A 15199-nucleotide genomic window follows, 5' to 3' on the forward strand; every position below is an offset into this window, starting at 1 on the left:
AAGGTTAAACGGACTTTTTTAATTTCAAGGTAAAATTTATATTCATATAAAAAATTTCAAATGTTGTTCTTTTACTTTCTAAAAGTTTAAATAATGTAATTATCTTATTGTATTTTTAAAAACAAAGAAATATGCTCTTTTTTATCCATTTCAAATGCACGTAACCCTTCTTATATTTGGTACTGTATAATTTAATTATAAATTAAATTATGTGCCTTGCTTCAAACTATTCACTTCACCTTAATATTTTAGATAAATAAATAGGATAAATGGAAACATTATACAGTATTGACTGCATAATTTTCCATTTATTCTTCTTTTTTAATCAAAAATATAAAGTTGAAGTAAATTACGCGATTTGGAATATTTAGGCTGTGATTGCTACCATTATAGTTCCTCTTCATTATAGTTAATATTCAAAAGTTTCTGTTTTTCAAAAGTTTATATGTAAACCTTTAGCCTATTTTGGTTGCGAAATTATTCCAGAAAAGTTCAATTACCAATAGTTTTAAAGCCATGTCGCTAATAACCAAGTTACATTGATTATTCACAGTATTTATACGAAATATCAAAGAGCAAAACAGACGAAAAGGAACAAAAACTGTAACGAAAAAAAAAGAAAAAGAAAAAAAAAAAACGAAATGCATGAAATCAAAATAAACAAGGAAAAAGATGCAAACAATACGTTGTTACGAATGAAATGTAACTTATTAAAAGAACACCGATGGTTCGTTTTCCATGAATAAAGCGCATAAATTTTCGGAGTCACGACCGATAAAATAGAATACTGAAGTATAATCGTTCTTTTTACGAAAGAATATGGCAGCAGAATTTAGCTGCTTTAGTTACGGTTACGGAATAAACTAGTATTACCATGGCATTAGTTTTTTTCCCGTGACTGGATCTATTGTTTTCATTCTAAACCTTGATTTTGGGTTGTATTTTATTACAATGAGAAGAAAAAATGAATCTTTTATTTACACATTTACTAAGGTTCGTTAAGTTTAACGAGTTTAGTACATGTATTTTGGAAGTCATCCCAAATTTTATACGTTATTGAAATTTTTATTTTTGATATTCGTTCTAGATCAGGGTTGCATCATTCTATGCTTAATTTCAATATGTAATCACGCAAAAAAATTTGATTCGACTCCGTTGACACGAAAATCTTGCGTGATTATTCATTGTATCATAAAACAAAAAAAAGTACATTTTAGTGGATAACAAAGGATTAACTTATAAAAAGTATAAAAGTAAATATTTTATCAATCAGAAGAATTCTTGAAATATTTGTACAAACTATTGATCTAAACCAGGGATGGGCAAACTACGGCCAGCGGGTCAACTGTGGCCCGCCAGAAGGTTTTATCCGGCCCGTGGAAGAATTTGAATTTGCCGTGGAATTTTAATTTTTAAGTGGCAAATATAAACAATATACATCCATTTTCTTGTCAACTATTTAAAATTATTTTTGTTGTTCCTTTTATAACAAAGTACTGATGACCTTTTTATTTTCTCTATTTTTGTTCTACAAAACATAAATTGATGGAAGTAGTTAGCACAGACAGCTTTAATTGGTAAAATGTTGAAAGCAGAAGTTCTTCATAGAATAGCCTTAGATTGGCTCTTGCTAGCGTTTGTCTTTCTCGAGGAATCTAATCTATATATATATTTCTCTTACACCGCGTTAAAAAAAAGCCTCATTACAACTCCCCGAATGGCAACGCTAGAAAATCGACCAATGATTGCCGCTAAAAATGTCACATGCCAAATCTAGCTGAGATGGCTCAACATATAGCGCTTTTATAAGCGGAAACTGAAATAACTAGAGAGAGCATAAGCTGGGCAGAAGTGAGTAGTCTTTGTCGATAGATCTCTGTATGAAAAAAGTTTTTATTCGCTTAAAAGCTTTCAGAGATCTATGCACAAAAGATAAGCTTTCAAAGATATATGCAAAGAGAAACATGCCAATAAGTAAAATTAAAGTTAAGGGGCCCAAACTTTCGACAATAAATCTCCTGACTAAACTATTAAATAAAGTACTAAAAAATAATAATAGTAAAGATAATAATAATAAAAATAATAATAATAAAAAATAGTGAAGGTAATAATAATAAAAATAATAATAATAAAAAATAATAATGATAAATAATAATAATAATAATAATAAAAATAATATTGATAAAAAAATGTTAAAAATTTTTTTTAAAATTGAATCATCTTTGAATGAAGAAATTTTCTCAATCTGCATAAAAAAATTTTTTTATTCGTTTAAGAGGTTTCAGAGATATAGCGAAAAATGCAAAGAAGAAAAATTAACGTTAAGTAGGGGCCCAAGCTTTCGACAATAAATGTCCTGACTAAACAACTAAATAAAGCAAAAAAAAATAATAATAATAAAATTAATAATAATAAAAAATAATAATAATAAAAAAATAATAATAAAAAATAATAATAATAAGTGAAAAAATAATTGTTACAAATTATTTTCAAAATAGAATTATCTTTGGATGAAAAAATTTGCTCATTCTGTGTAGAAAAAATTTTATTATTAGTTTAAAAGCTTTCAGAGATATATGCAAAAAAAGAAAAAAGAAAGAAATATGCAAAGAGAAATATGCACATAAGTAAAATTAACGTCAAGGAACCCACACTTTCGACAATAAATATCCTGACTAAACTAATTGGGCCAAACTTTCCAAATTGAGACAACCCCTACTCCTTACATATGGAGGATTAAAATTCCAAATTCATTGAACAAAATCCGCACGCCGAAAGACGCACACTCTCCCTTGAGCTACCGCGGTTCAGCGTAACGTTTTTTTCTTTTTTCACTTATTTATTTTGTAATTCATAACACTAGATACTGTCTTTCATATTAAAAACTTTAGGATTGTGCTAGTTCTAAACAATAGTTAAATTTCAATAATTTGCCTCTATAGTAAAAGAGTTGAGGAGAGCTGAATTTTTAGGTTTATCAATCTTCTTATGAAAGTTTATACGTTTAAAATTATGTAACAGTCGGAAATAAAATGCCCTGATACAAATTTTTATGTAACATTTCGCTTACTTTTTGTTTTTGCTGGTTAGAATTTATTAAATTTCAAACACATAGGTACATCATTAAAAATTTTTTCTCTCTGTAAATTTTTTTTTGTTTAAAGGAAATTATTATTATTATTTTACGACGCTAAAAATATAATTTTCTGCATCTAATCCATTATGTTATCTAAGCATAATCTAATATACTTATTTAATGCACCAAGTTATTAAAAAATATTAGATAGTGATGAACATATAAATAAAAAAAAAATTTTAATGACACCTAATTTAAAAAGTAACTCATACTAAAATTTTTTTTTTTTAAAGTTTGATCACAAAAATGCGATTTAGAATAACTATTGTTTGCTATCATTTAAAAAATATGTATTTACAATGCTAAAAAAATTACATTTTTCATGAAATTTTATTAAAAAAGACTATTATTTAAAAATAAACTGTTTTGAAATTTTAAATGTAGGAGTCATTTTAGGTAATATTATTTATAAACTTATTTGTGACCAAAAATTTAAAAAATTAAACTTTGAAAAGTATTCAATGAAAGGGCCATTTTCAATTAAATGATATTGAATAATTGTATTAAGTAATATCTCTAGTGTTAATAATATTATAAACGATTTTATTTTTATACATACTTCAAATTTTATGTTATATAAGCTTTTAATTAGGTTTATACATACTTTTATATTTATTATATTTTTACATTGATATATATCATATATTACATCGATATATATCATATTTTAAATAGATATAATAATAAAAATGAAAGTCTTCAGTTTTAAGATTTAAAACACCCACTGCCCGCCTTTAAAAGAAAATATTTAATCCGATTATTGTATTTTATCTTAAATTATTATTACAACACTGAATACACATACGTTAAATACACATTAGACTGGTACAAGTTGGGTCATATTCCCTTCTAGTTTGGAAAAATATTTTTTGTCTCTATTTATTTTCTCCATTTCAATGAGCTTAAGTCTCTTATTTATTAAAATAAAATCTTTTCTTCCTCTCTTCCTTTTGCATACCAAATTCAGCGCAGAACAATTACTGTCGAAGTCATAAAAAGCAGTATGATTTAGTGCCTCACCATGATTGGAAGACAAAAGAACAAAAACAAAACACTAACAAATCAGTGTCGAAAACTCATCGTCTCCGATTCAAATGGGGATGAGTCCTTAATATTAATTTCTTTTGCACTGGGTCTGGCAACCGAAGTATTACGCTTCAACCGTAACCCTTCACTTCATGACTATGACAGACAGACTTCCACCTTAGAACTAAATCACACTGGTCTAACCCATAACCGTGAACTTGCAGTGCCCAAATTTGAATAGGACAAAATGTTCGAAATCTTCAACGATCTCAAAGACTTCATCAAAGTCGACAGTATTCAGAATGACAACAATATATTTAGGCTTCACTACAGGTTCACTGTACTGGTTTTGGTTGGATTCAGTATACTAGTCAGCTGCCGTCAATATTTAGGTGATCCCATAGATTGCATTCAAAGCGATGATATTCCGGAAAACGTTCTAGAAACTTATTGCTGGGTACATTCTACTTTCACATTACCTGATGCCTGGTATAAAAAGGTTGGTGTTGAAGTACCCCATCCTGGTATAGACAAGTACACTCCAGGAGAGACTAAAAAGTACCATTCGTATTATCAGTGGGTGTGCTTTGCGCTGTTTTTGCAATCGTGTCTGTTTTATCTGCCGAGATACATGTGGAAATTCTTCGATAGCGGTAAATGCAGGACACTGGTCATGGGTCTAAATTGTCCAGTTTTGAAACCTGAAGACGTAACACTCTGCAAGTTTTTGCTCGTTGGATATTTGAAAACACACCTTGACAGTCATGGAGGATACATTACATCGTTCATAATGCTCGAAATCTACAACTTTTTGAACGTGGTAGCTCAAATATTTCTGATGGACACGCTGTTTGGAGGTCAGTTCAGTACATTTGGGTTCGATGTCATCTCGTTTTCGAACACCGATCAAGAATACCGAACGGATCCGATGGTAAAAGTGTTTCCACGTATGACAAAATGCACGTTCCATCGATATGGATCTTCTGGAGATATACAAAGGCATGATGCTTTGTGCATCCTGCCAATTAACATACTCAACGAAAAAATCTACATATTTTTGTGGTTCTGGTTCATCATTCTCGCTGTACTGTCAGGCATTGTTTTAGTGTTCCGATTCGTATTGATTGTATGGCCAGCGTCGCGCTCATATATGCTTACGCAAAAATGTGGAATAATAGATAGAAAAGATTTAAACACAGTGATGAAACACGTGAAATTAGGAGACTGGTTTGTGCTTTATTTACTTAGCAAGAACATTGATTCAGTATTTTTTAAAGAATTAATGCACGAATTCGCTGAAGAATTAAGAGAAGGTGAGAAAATGCTAAACACGAAAATAGATGATTATAAAAGCTTAACTTAATTTTTTTAAAGTAAGAAATAAATTAATATTTTAATTATTATTTATTTTTTAACAAGCTTATTGTTCAATTTTAAATAAAAAGAAAACAATTAATCATTAACAAAAACTTCTATCAGTGCTATTTATCTAAAAATGTCTATGAGATTATTTTGAAGTGCCAAATATCACTAATAAATCTGTTTATCGTTTACTGCCATTAAATATAAACTGAACTGTGATTGACTTCATTTTCAAAATCTTTAACAAATAAGAATTTTTAAATATACGAACATCCGATAATATATAGACATCATAATAATAGCTTAATATTATTCATAATTTTAACAAATTCAGTATTTGCGAATTATTATTGATACTTAAAAGTGCTAATATTTATAGTCTCTTAAAGTGCTTAAATGGAAAATATTTCTTGAATTTTTTAATATTATTAATATTAGTGAAGCATAACATGAGATAGCAAATACCAAAAAAATATACTTATGGAAATATAGATAATAATAACTACCAGAAAATATAAAAAAAATTTGTAGGCCGATAAAAAAAATATTTTTAAATTATTTTGACCCACCATTAAGTTAAATCCATTCTTTATCTGCACAATATTGAAAAGAACAAACAAAACTGATTTAAAACTATTATTAATCGATTAAATATTGATTTAAAACAATGTTATAGATTAACTTTACAAATATTTAGATTTAAATTTGCTCTTTGTCAGTTAGTTTCACAATTTACTAGATTTAAAATAATTCTTATTCAGTTAATTTTACAATAATTTAGATTAAAAATTTTTGTTAGTTGGTTAATTTTACAAACAGTTAAATTAAAAAGGATTTTAAGAAGGTTAATTTTTAAGCATTTGTGCAACTTTGTAAATGTTTTAGAGATTGTGTGCTATTTTCGTCTTTCAGAATATTATATACTTGTTCAAAATATTAAATAAAAGCTAGGCTACAAGTAAAATATCGTGTCTGTTTGTATTGCAAAGTTCATTAATTCCTGCTATAATCTAAGTGTAATTCTCGTTAGGAAGTGTTAAATTTGCTCAAAAATAAAGTTCCATGCAATTCAAAAAATGTGTCTACAGCTTTCTTTGAAATTCATTTTGTCTGTCAACAAATAACAATTAAATGTCTTTTTTAAAGTTTTGTTTTAATCAAAGGTAAACCAAACATTTTGAGAGGAATTGGGAAAAAATCATCTCGAAAGGGGAGTGACGCCGAAGGAATAATTTTGGAACCAGAATGGGATCCATATGATGTTTTCGTGGATTTGACATCAAGAGAGTTTCAAGAACTTTATGCATCCGATGAAGATGATATTTAATCGATAAACAATAAGAACTTTCCTTAATAAAAAATTATCGTTTTCCTTTTTAAACGGAGACTTATAATAGAAAAAGTTTATTTATATAAGCATTTTTTTACTTGATAATTGCATCGAAGAGTTAATGATTCTCTCTTGAACTTTAATAACAAAATAAATATTTTTTTCATGTTGTTACGATAGTCTTTAATACTTGTTTATTTTGTCATAATTTATATATTTATGCACATGTATTTGTTCAACATAAAAGCAATTCATTGGTGAAATATCCTCATGAGGAGTTATATAGATTTTTTTTAATTGACGAAATTTTCGGTTTTTATAATAATAAGTTTTACAATAAAAAATTAAAAAAAATTTGTGCAGTAAATTTTTCAATAAAAAGTAATTTAAGATTGTTATAAACTAATAGTAAATCACAAGCCAACTATACCTTCGCATTTAATCTAAGAAAAGTGTTAAAATTGATACTGCAAATTTTCTCAATTTACAATATATTGCTAGGGACATTATCAATAAAGTAATTTATTGTTAAGTACTAATCTGTAGACTAAAAGGAATAATTTAGAGCGGGAGAAAGAACATAATGCTTTGAGAAAACGATTCTATAAAAGGTAGTTTTTTGGAATAATTTTCAGCATTTCAATTTTAAACTTTTGTTGCAAATGCATTTTTTCTATAAGACACATTTAGCCGCAATTTTTAGTAACTGCACTTTGAACCTATTTTCCTCCACTTTAACATTGTTAAAATATACTTAAGTAAACCTTGTGTATCACATAATTTTTTCTCGACATGTAATTCGTAACACTAACAACCTTACATCATTTTACATCCGAGAGAATGAGAGCTTTTCGTGTTTGTAGAGATTAATGATGTAAAAACTAAGCACAAATGATAATATCAGATACAAAAAAAAAATACAAAAAAAGGACTCAAGTTATTTAAATATTCAAAAAGAAACCAACTTAAAATAAAGTCAACATTAGAAATAAAAATTAAAAAAATAAGTGTTATAAATAAATATGAAATATTTACAAGAATTTTTTTAACCGATGCTTCAAAATTATTTGATACAAAAATTGATATAGCAATTGTCATAAGCGGGTGCATGAAGTTTTAAAAAAATCTCTATTCTGAAAATGGGGAGTATTCAAAGAAAGGAAGGAAGAAAGAATGATTTGAGGACGATAATTTTTAAATAATTCAATTTATTAGTTTAATTTTTGTCCTTTTAATGTTTCAATTTTGAATATGATTTTTACTAACATAGCAGTTAAAAAGAATCAACTAAAAATTAAACTGAACATTATAAATAAAAATTAAAATATAAAATTTAAAAAATAAACGTTATAAACAAATACAAAAGATAAACGAGAATTTTTTTTAAACCGATGCTTCAAAATTATTTGATACAAAAATTTATACAACAAATGTCATAAACGATTTCATAAAGTTCTAAAAACAGTTCTATTAGGAAAATGGGGAGTATTCAAAGAAAGGAAGGAAGGAAGAATAATTTCAGACCGATAATTTTTAAATAATTCTATTTATTAGCTTAATTTTCATTCTTTTAACGTTTAAATTTCGAATATGCTTTTTACTAACACAGCAGTCCTTCGCATAAATTCTTTGTTAACAGAATTTGTGCGAGAAAAAAAAATCAATTTTTAAAATTTCCAATAAAAAAGGCCTTGTTCGGGTGTAAAAATGGCGTCATTTAAACTATAAAACGAACGATCATCTGGTTTATAGTTCATTAATTAAAAAGGACGTTCTTATTTTTCTGTTTTATGTATCTGCTTTTATGGTCCTATAACAGTTGAACTCGATTAATCATACTTCCTATTTACAATCAAAAGTATTAACTTCGCATTGTCATTTAGGGCTTCCTTATATAAATCTCTGAAAATATGCTGTACCGAAGGTCATTTAAGGGTATAATTAGAAGCTCACGGGAAGCAACTGACTGTAAATTAAAATTCATTATCTTCTGATTTATGTTCAATTTAATTGAGTTGAGCCACAATTCAAATTGTATGCGGTTATTTTAGTAAAGAACAGAAGTTTATTAACGGTTGAAATAGTATAACTTTTAATTCTAGACCATTTAACTTAATGAGTTATTTAATAGCGAATTTCTTAACTTTGTTATTCCATTTCTATGTGAAAATATGCTAGGATGAAATTAAGTTAGAGAATTCAGTCGAGCTGGTATTAAATCTGAAGTGAGTTTTAAATTTTTCACTGGTGAGATAAAAACACATTCCAAACAGGCATTTATAATTGGGTAAATACTTTTGCTGCTCAAATATTTTAGAAGATTGAAGTGAATTGAGACCAATTTTATTTTTTTAAAAAAAACTTTTAATTTTATGTAAAAAAAAAAGTTTTATGGAAATAACAATTTATCTATTTAATGTCGCGACTTATGTAACTTACTCGCTTTTTATAGTATCGTCATTGTATAGATGCGTATGTGTATATATATATATATATGTTATATAAGAGGAAAATATTTTTAAGATAATTGATTTTAATTAAATGCAAAGAATATTCAAATTTTAAGGATCTGAAACTTCTTAATTATGTTTGTGTGAAAATTATATTTTATCATTCATAAAATATTTTGCTTAAGCCAAATGGTTATCAGTTAAAACATTTAGTTCAATAACATAAGTAGTAATAGATTTAAATCTTTTGTCGATTAGATGTCCCCCACCTCTTCTTTGGCTTGAGGACGGACCCCCTTGTCCCTTTCTGCACACCACTGTTTGGAATCTAAATTCGTTGTAAAAAAAAAGGTAAAGAAAAACGAATAAAAGAAGGAATATAGCAATAGAAAATTAATCAGAAAATATTATGTATATAAGAAAATGAACAGTAATTCCTAGTTCAATTAGTTTACAATCATTGTGTGGCATCTGTGTGTGCACACGGTGAATGTGTAATGTCTGTGTGCCTTATGTGAATATATTCTTTGTGTTGGGCCAGCAAACAATTAAAAAGTCACTGCATTGCTAGCAAATCTAAACATAAAAGTTATTTTGTGTTAAAACAGCATAGTTATTTTATATTTTTTTATTTTATTGACTTTAGATTATTGAAAAAATAAAAATTTTAAAATGTTCACTAATAGTAACTTTTTCAGCATTTCAGGTTTCCTGAAATACACAATATTAATAAACAAATAAAAAAAAGAAACAAAGAAATAAAATAATAAAACTAAAGAAAAAGAAATACCTTAATAACTTTCGATATTATTAACTCTCTTAATGACACTACACTCTCTTAATGACAATTAAATCAATACTTTTTTCCTTTAATTGGTTTTTAAAAATCGATGGTCTTAATGTTTTTCAACATAGAAACATGTAAAGTTCACTACCTGTAAAAAAGGTGAGCAAAATCTTTCTAATTTGACCACCTGTCTACCTTGCATGTTGACCACTAAAATAAGTAACATTTATTTAGGAGTGTTGTTGAATGCTATACAGCGAATAAGATGGCAAAACTAGTAAGGCAGGTAAGGCACATCATAGGGGTAAAGAATTGCTTAGGAACTGGAAATGTTATCCTACGCCGCTAGGAGTGCTTCCCCTATTATGAACTTTTTCTTCTTGCGATCTAAATTATCTTAGTTTCCAATGATTAATGTCGAAAATGGCACTTAAATTGGTTCGTTATCAGAATTTTAATCATAATTAAAAGTTTTTGCTTCTAATTTGACTCTTATACAATTCTTAATCCTTATGATGTGCCCGATTTACCCTAGAGATTTCGCTGTCTGGTTCCCACTCTCTTTTCATCATACTTTCTTTGTATTGTTCAAATTCTCTTGTTCAACCCTCGTTTCATAAGTTGACCGAAAATTATCTATACTATTAAATAGACTATACTATTAAAGTTTCACTTAATTAGTTAAATAGTATTCAAAGTTAATCGAAATGACTGTATGAGTTGACAATGAAAGAAATTTAATCAGGGTTTTTATGGAATAAGAGGTTTGTATGCATAACAAATTAAGGTGTTCAATGGTGAAATAAATATATTCAGAAGTTTTTTAATTGTTCTATAGTGTATCGATATTTGTAAAAAATAAATTTATAATAAATAACTGCCATGTATAACTAACAAAATATGTAGATCTAAATTTTTAAAAGCTAATCAATTTAATATAGATTTTATAAAAAAATTTTAATTATTCCTTCTGCAAATGATCTCATTTCTTAAGATATATAAGGTATTTACAAAATAAAATTTTTAAAAATTAAAAGTTATATATCAAACTTTGCAGTATGCTAGGAAGAATTGTTGCATCAGTTAATTGTTCGAAATAATTATGTACATTTTTTTAAAAAAGAAATTATAGTAACTCTGATTTAGTATCCAAGCAATTTAACATTATTTTTTGTTTAAAGTTAATCAAAAGCAATTTGAGCAATAAAAATTTCTTATGTTTTTATTCCTCTTCTATTGAGTTTGATCTGGTAGTGACATCTATTAAACGTTATTCTAAATAAAAAATAATTACAGAAAATAGCTATTCTTATTTTGGATAGAATTTTTTCTCAAAAGAAAGCATTAAATTCCACATGAAATATTTCAAAAACAATATTCTTAATCATAACAGCTTTACTTTTTGATAATATTTATTTTAAAACTTATTCTGCATTTTAATTTAAAATATCGCCTTGTGTGCTGCCATCTACATGATATTATTTAGAATATAAACGCACATTAAATTATTATTCAGAGTACATTATATTAATTAAATTTCAAATTTTCTTATTTAGGCTGTGTATGCAAATTTAATTCTTTTTTATTTTTATAAAGATATTAGGTCCAAGAAAAAAGCAGTTGGAAAATTCTATCTGTTTGAAAAATCTCTTTCACAAAAAATATAATAAGCATTGATTGAATGAGAACGATTTATTTCAAAAATGTGAGAATTTTTGAACTATGAGAATTTTCTTCGTTTACAAAGAAAATAATTTACTCTACAACTGTTTTTAAATAATAATTTTTACTAAGTTACTGTGTTTATTAGTTTCAGAATGAGAAATCGTGTATTCATGCAATTCAAAGTTTTAGCAAAATTTACAAATGAATCGGTGGCGTCATCTACTTATTCCGCATTCAAGCAAACAAATTTTAAAACTAAAAAACGTTCTTACTCTTTAAATTTATTGTAAGCGATAAAAATTCTCTGAACTTAGCGTGTTTTAAGCTAAATAAGTCTTCTTTCATTCTTTCTTGACATAAATTAGCATTTTTAAAACAAATTGTGGCTTACTTATTAATATGAAACCAGTTTCAAATAGATCTCACATTATACAACATTATAATAAATTCTCATTCCCGTTATTGCCAATATTGAGAGTCGAAAATTGAAAATTTTCTTGAAACTTTGCATTTGAAGTCGACGTATACCCGATTGAAATTTGCACTCTTCTTCTGGTTAAAAAAAAGTCTTTGTATTGCATTAAAAAATAAAATTTCGCCCTTATTTGAACACAACTGAGTTAACAAAGCAATACGTGATCTACATATTTAAAAAAAACTGTAATTTTTTTGCAGATGAATTTTACACAAAATGAAAATTTTCTCATTATTACAGATGAATTCCGACCCGTGAATAAGGATAACAGACGACCCAGCAGAATACTGACAGCATTTCAGAACGGATACTTACTTTTGAAGTATTCGTAATGTGATGACTTTCGAATCAAAAATTTTTTTTTTCTTTGCTAAACAATATTTTATTTAAATTTCAGATCGTATTTAACAAATTTTAATTAAAAATTACGCATTTAAATTTTATTTTTCATGGAAATTTTTAAGACCCCGATATAACAATGTCCCGTTATTTACGACGTTTTTGTCCAGTCTAACGAGAGTCGTTAGATCGAGATTCTACTGTATTTTAAATTATTCTTTTATTCACAAGTTATACTCATCAAACAAAAACAAACGTAGTATACATTTTTAAGCGAAAGATTGGCAGAAAGCAATTACTTTGAGGGATTTGTTTCAAAGAATTCTTATCTAAGATTGGCAGTTCTTGATATCACCGTTTTTTCTGTTTTTCTTAGCTTGACTTCTGATTATTAGAAAGAAAAAAAAAGAATTGGCTTTTTTTTATTGCGAAGTCACTTGTAAGATATTTTTTATTCAATTGATAGTTTTTAAGTTTTCGAGGTGAGCGGCTTTTCCTATAGTATAATTTTATGAATAATAGTAAAAACAAATAATGATTGATTATAGATAAAGATTATAGAAAACATCATCAATACAGTGTTTAAAAATAAAAAATTTTACTAAAAATAATTTTTTTCCTTCCAAAGTATGAAAGGCAAATTATTATTGTATTCGTTAAAATAATTTTTATTTTCCTTGTCCGGGGTCAACGCGTGAAAATCAAATAAATAATCCCTCGAAATTATTAAAGATTAAGATTTTTATTCAAAAATTTAATAACAGTTTACGGTAGTTCCTATTTTTTTTTTTTTTTTTTGGAACGAAAATTACATTTGTTTTTTAACTTGCATTTTTTGCACGTTATTTTTTAACTCGTTATCTTTTAATTCGTTATCTTTTAATTCGTTATCTTTTAATTCACTATTTTTTAACTCAATTTTTTTATTGGCTACTCTTTAGAAACTGAACTTTCCGCGCAAAACATTACATTAAGTAATTTTATTTTCATTTGTTACTTTTCAAAAGTAACGTTCGCATATATGGCGATAATTATATAGATAATTATAATTACATTAATACGAATATAATGATAATTATATTAATACTAACAAGAAGCACGAAATAAAAAATAAAACTCTATTTATAACTTCTACCTGAAACGAATGACCTCACTTTGCAACCATAAAACAAATAAGAGAGAATGTTAGTTCAGGTGTAATTTTTAAAATATTCCATTTACAACGGTGGTGGCTAGACATAGGCAACGTCACTGGTCTACTTTACAGTTAGAGCCATTGAAAACAAACTTGAGTGAAAAAAACAACATAAATAATTAATTGAATTCAGATTGATTAAAAATTAACATTTATAAATATTTCATTGTATCTCATGCACTACACAATCTCGATTCTAGTGTCCTAGATTGTAATTTTTATTCATAGCTATTATTTTCCTTAGAAAAAATTTTGACTCGTTATATTGGTTTTTTGATTGATTTTTCGGCTTTAAATTTCTCGGTTTAAGGGTTGTTCAAATATTGCCACAGCAAGTTTTTGGCGATTTCGGGTCCCCTCTCCTCCTTAATATAAGCAAATCATTATATATATAAGCAAAATCATTAATCTCCTCCCATGCTTACGTAAGAGAGTTACAACAATACCCTCCCATGCTTACGTATGAGAATTGCATCAATCCTTTGTTTTTTGCTCTAATTTTAACTACAGTATTCCTTTTTTGGAATTACATTCAGAAAAACAAAATCTACTTTCGGATTTATAATATGAAATCTTAAGTAGAATTTTCTTTTGTGTTTTGCTTTTATGGCCACAACTCTTAACCACTTAATCTTCTTTTCGAAAATTTTTCCCCACTTTCTTTCCTCTATATAACTTTTCCATATGTAATGTTTCTTCAAAGTTTTTCTTTGTTGTTGCTTTCATTTGCCTTTAATTTTTTTAAAAGAAAAATAAGAGGATAATGGTGTTTTAAGTAAACATTGCTCATACTTTTCCTGAGGTCTACAAAAATGACCAAAATACAACCCCCGGTCTTAGGCGCTTACGTAGTATTTCAATGACTGCTTATTCTTGTAATTTTGTTCTTAAGAAATTTTTGATGATCGTACATTTTTCTACAGTATAACGCTTTTTATAAAAAGCGATTGATAAAGAATTTATTGGATAAGGAAAAAAGTACTCCTTTTTCTTTTTTCTTAAAATTTTAAAACAAAATGGCTAAGAAATTAGTATTTTAGGGTGGGTAATCTAGTGCTGTATGTCTGCCTCTTTTAAGAGTTTTAAAAGTAACAGGTCCATTTGTGTCGTAACTACCACTATAAATATTAAATACCGAATCACTAGTATATAAGACATGTTAACTTGATTCTGTCTGGAGGTACCTTTTGATAGATGAAGGTTGACTTAGTCGATAATTAATTCCCCTCAACTGTGACCCGGACGTGATATGAACTTGCCAACATTGATGGATTGTCCATATTAAACAGTTGATTTGCTTACTGCTCAAAGAAAAAAAGAATCCGATGAAGTAAATAAAGTCTCCCGGTGGATAAATAATGTTGAAGGGAAAAAAAATGAGTGAAAAGCTATAAACAAAAATGAAGGGAAAAAAATGAGCGAAACACTATAAAC

The 15199-nt window shown here is 27.1% G+C and overlaps 2 protein-coding genes across 3 annotated transcripts in view; both read left to right on the plus strand.

Moving 5' to 3' along the window:
* LOC107443610 (uncharacterized) overlaps window positions 1-15199 on the plus strand; it is a 214997-nt gene that overhangs the window by 45907 nt on the left and 153891 nt on the right. The gene's annotated exons all lie outside the window — the stretch shown is intronic.
* Window positions 4247-7026, plus strand: LOC107443604 (innexin inx2-like). 2 transcript variants are annotated; one of them, XM_016057528.4, is made up of 2 exons: window positions 4247-5475; window positions 6688-7026. In XM_016057528.4, exons 1-2 carry the CDS (start codon window positions 4410-4412, stop codon window positions 6849-6851), a joined length of 1230 nt encoding a protein of 409 aa, XP_015913014.3. In that variant the 5' UTR covers window positions 4247-4409; the 3' UTR covers window positions 6852-7026. The 2 variants fall into 2 exon arrangements, with proteins under 2 accessions (XP_015913014.3, XP_015913015.3); XM_016057529.4 differs by having other exon boundaries at window positions 4258-5535.

The sequence above is a fragment of the Parasteatoda tepidariorum genome, chromosome 10, assembly GCF_982258835.1.
Source record: "Parasteatoda tepidariorum strain Cologne lab strain chromosome 10, Ptep-v5.0, whole genome shotgun sequence".
In the NCBI taxonomy this organism is placed as follows: Eukaryota; Metazoa; Arthropoda; class Arachnida; order Araneae; family Theridiidae; genus Parasteatoda; species Parasteatoda tepidariorum.

Coding starts and splice junctions, on each gene's coding strand:
- LOC107443604 (XM_016057528.4), top strand. CDS start 4,410: ATGTTCGAAATCTTCAACGATCTCAAAGACTTCATCAAAGTCGACAGT. Junction 5,476..6,687: donor CGCTGAAGAATTAAGAGAAG/GTGAGAAAATGC, acceptor TTTTAATCAAAG/GTAAACCAAACATTTTGAGA.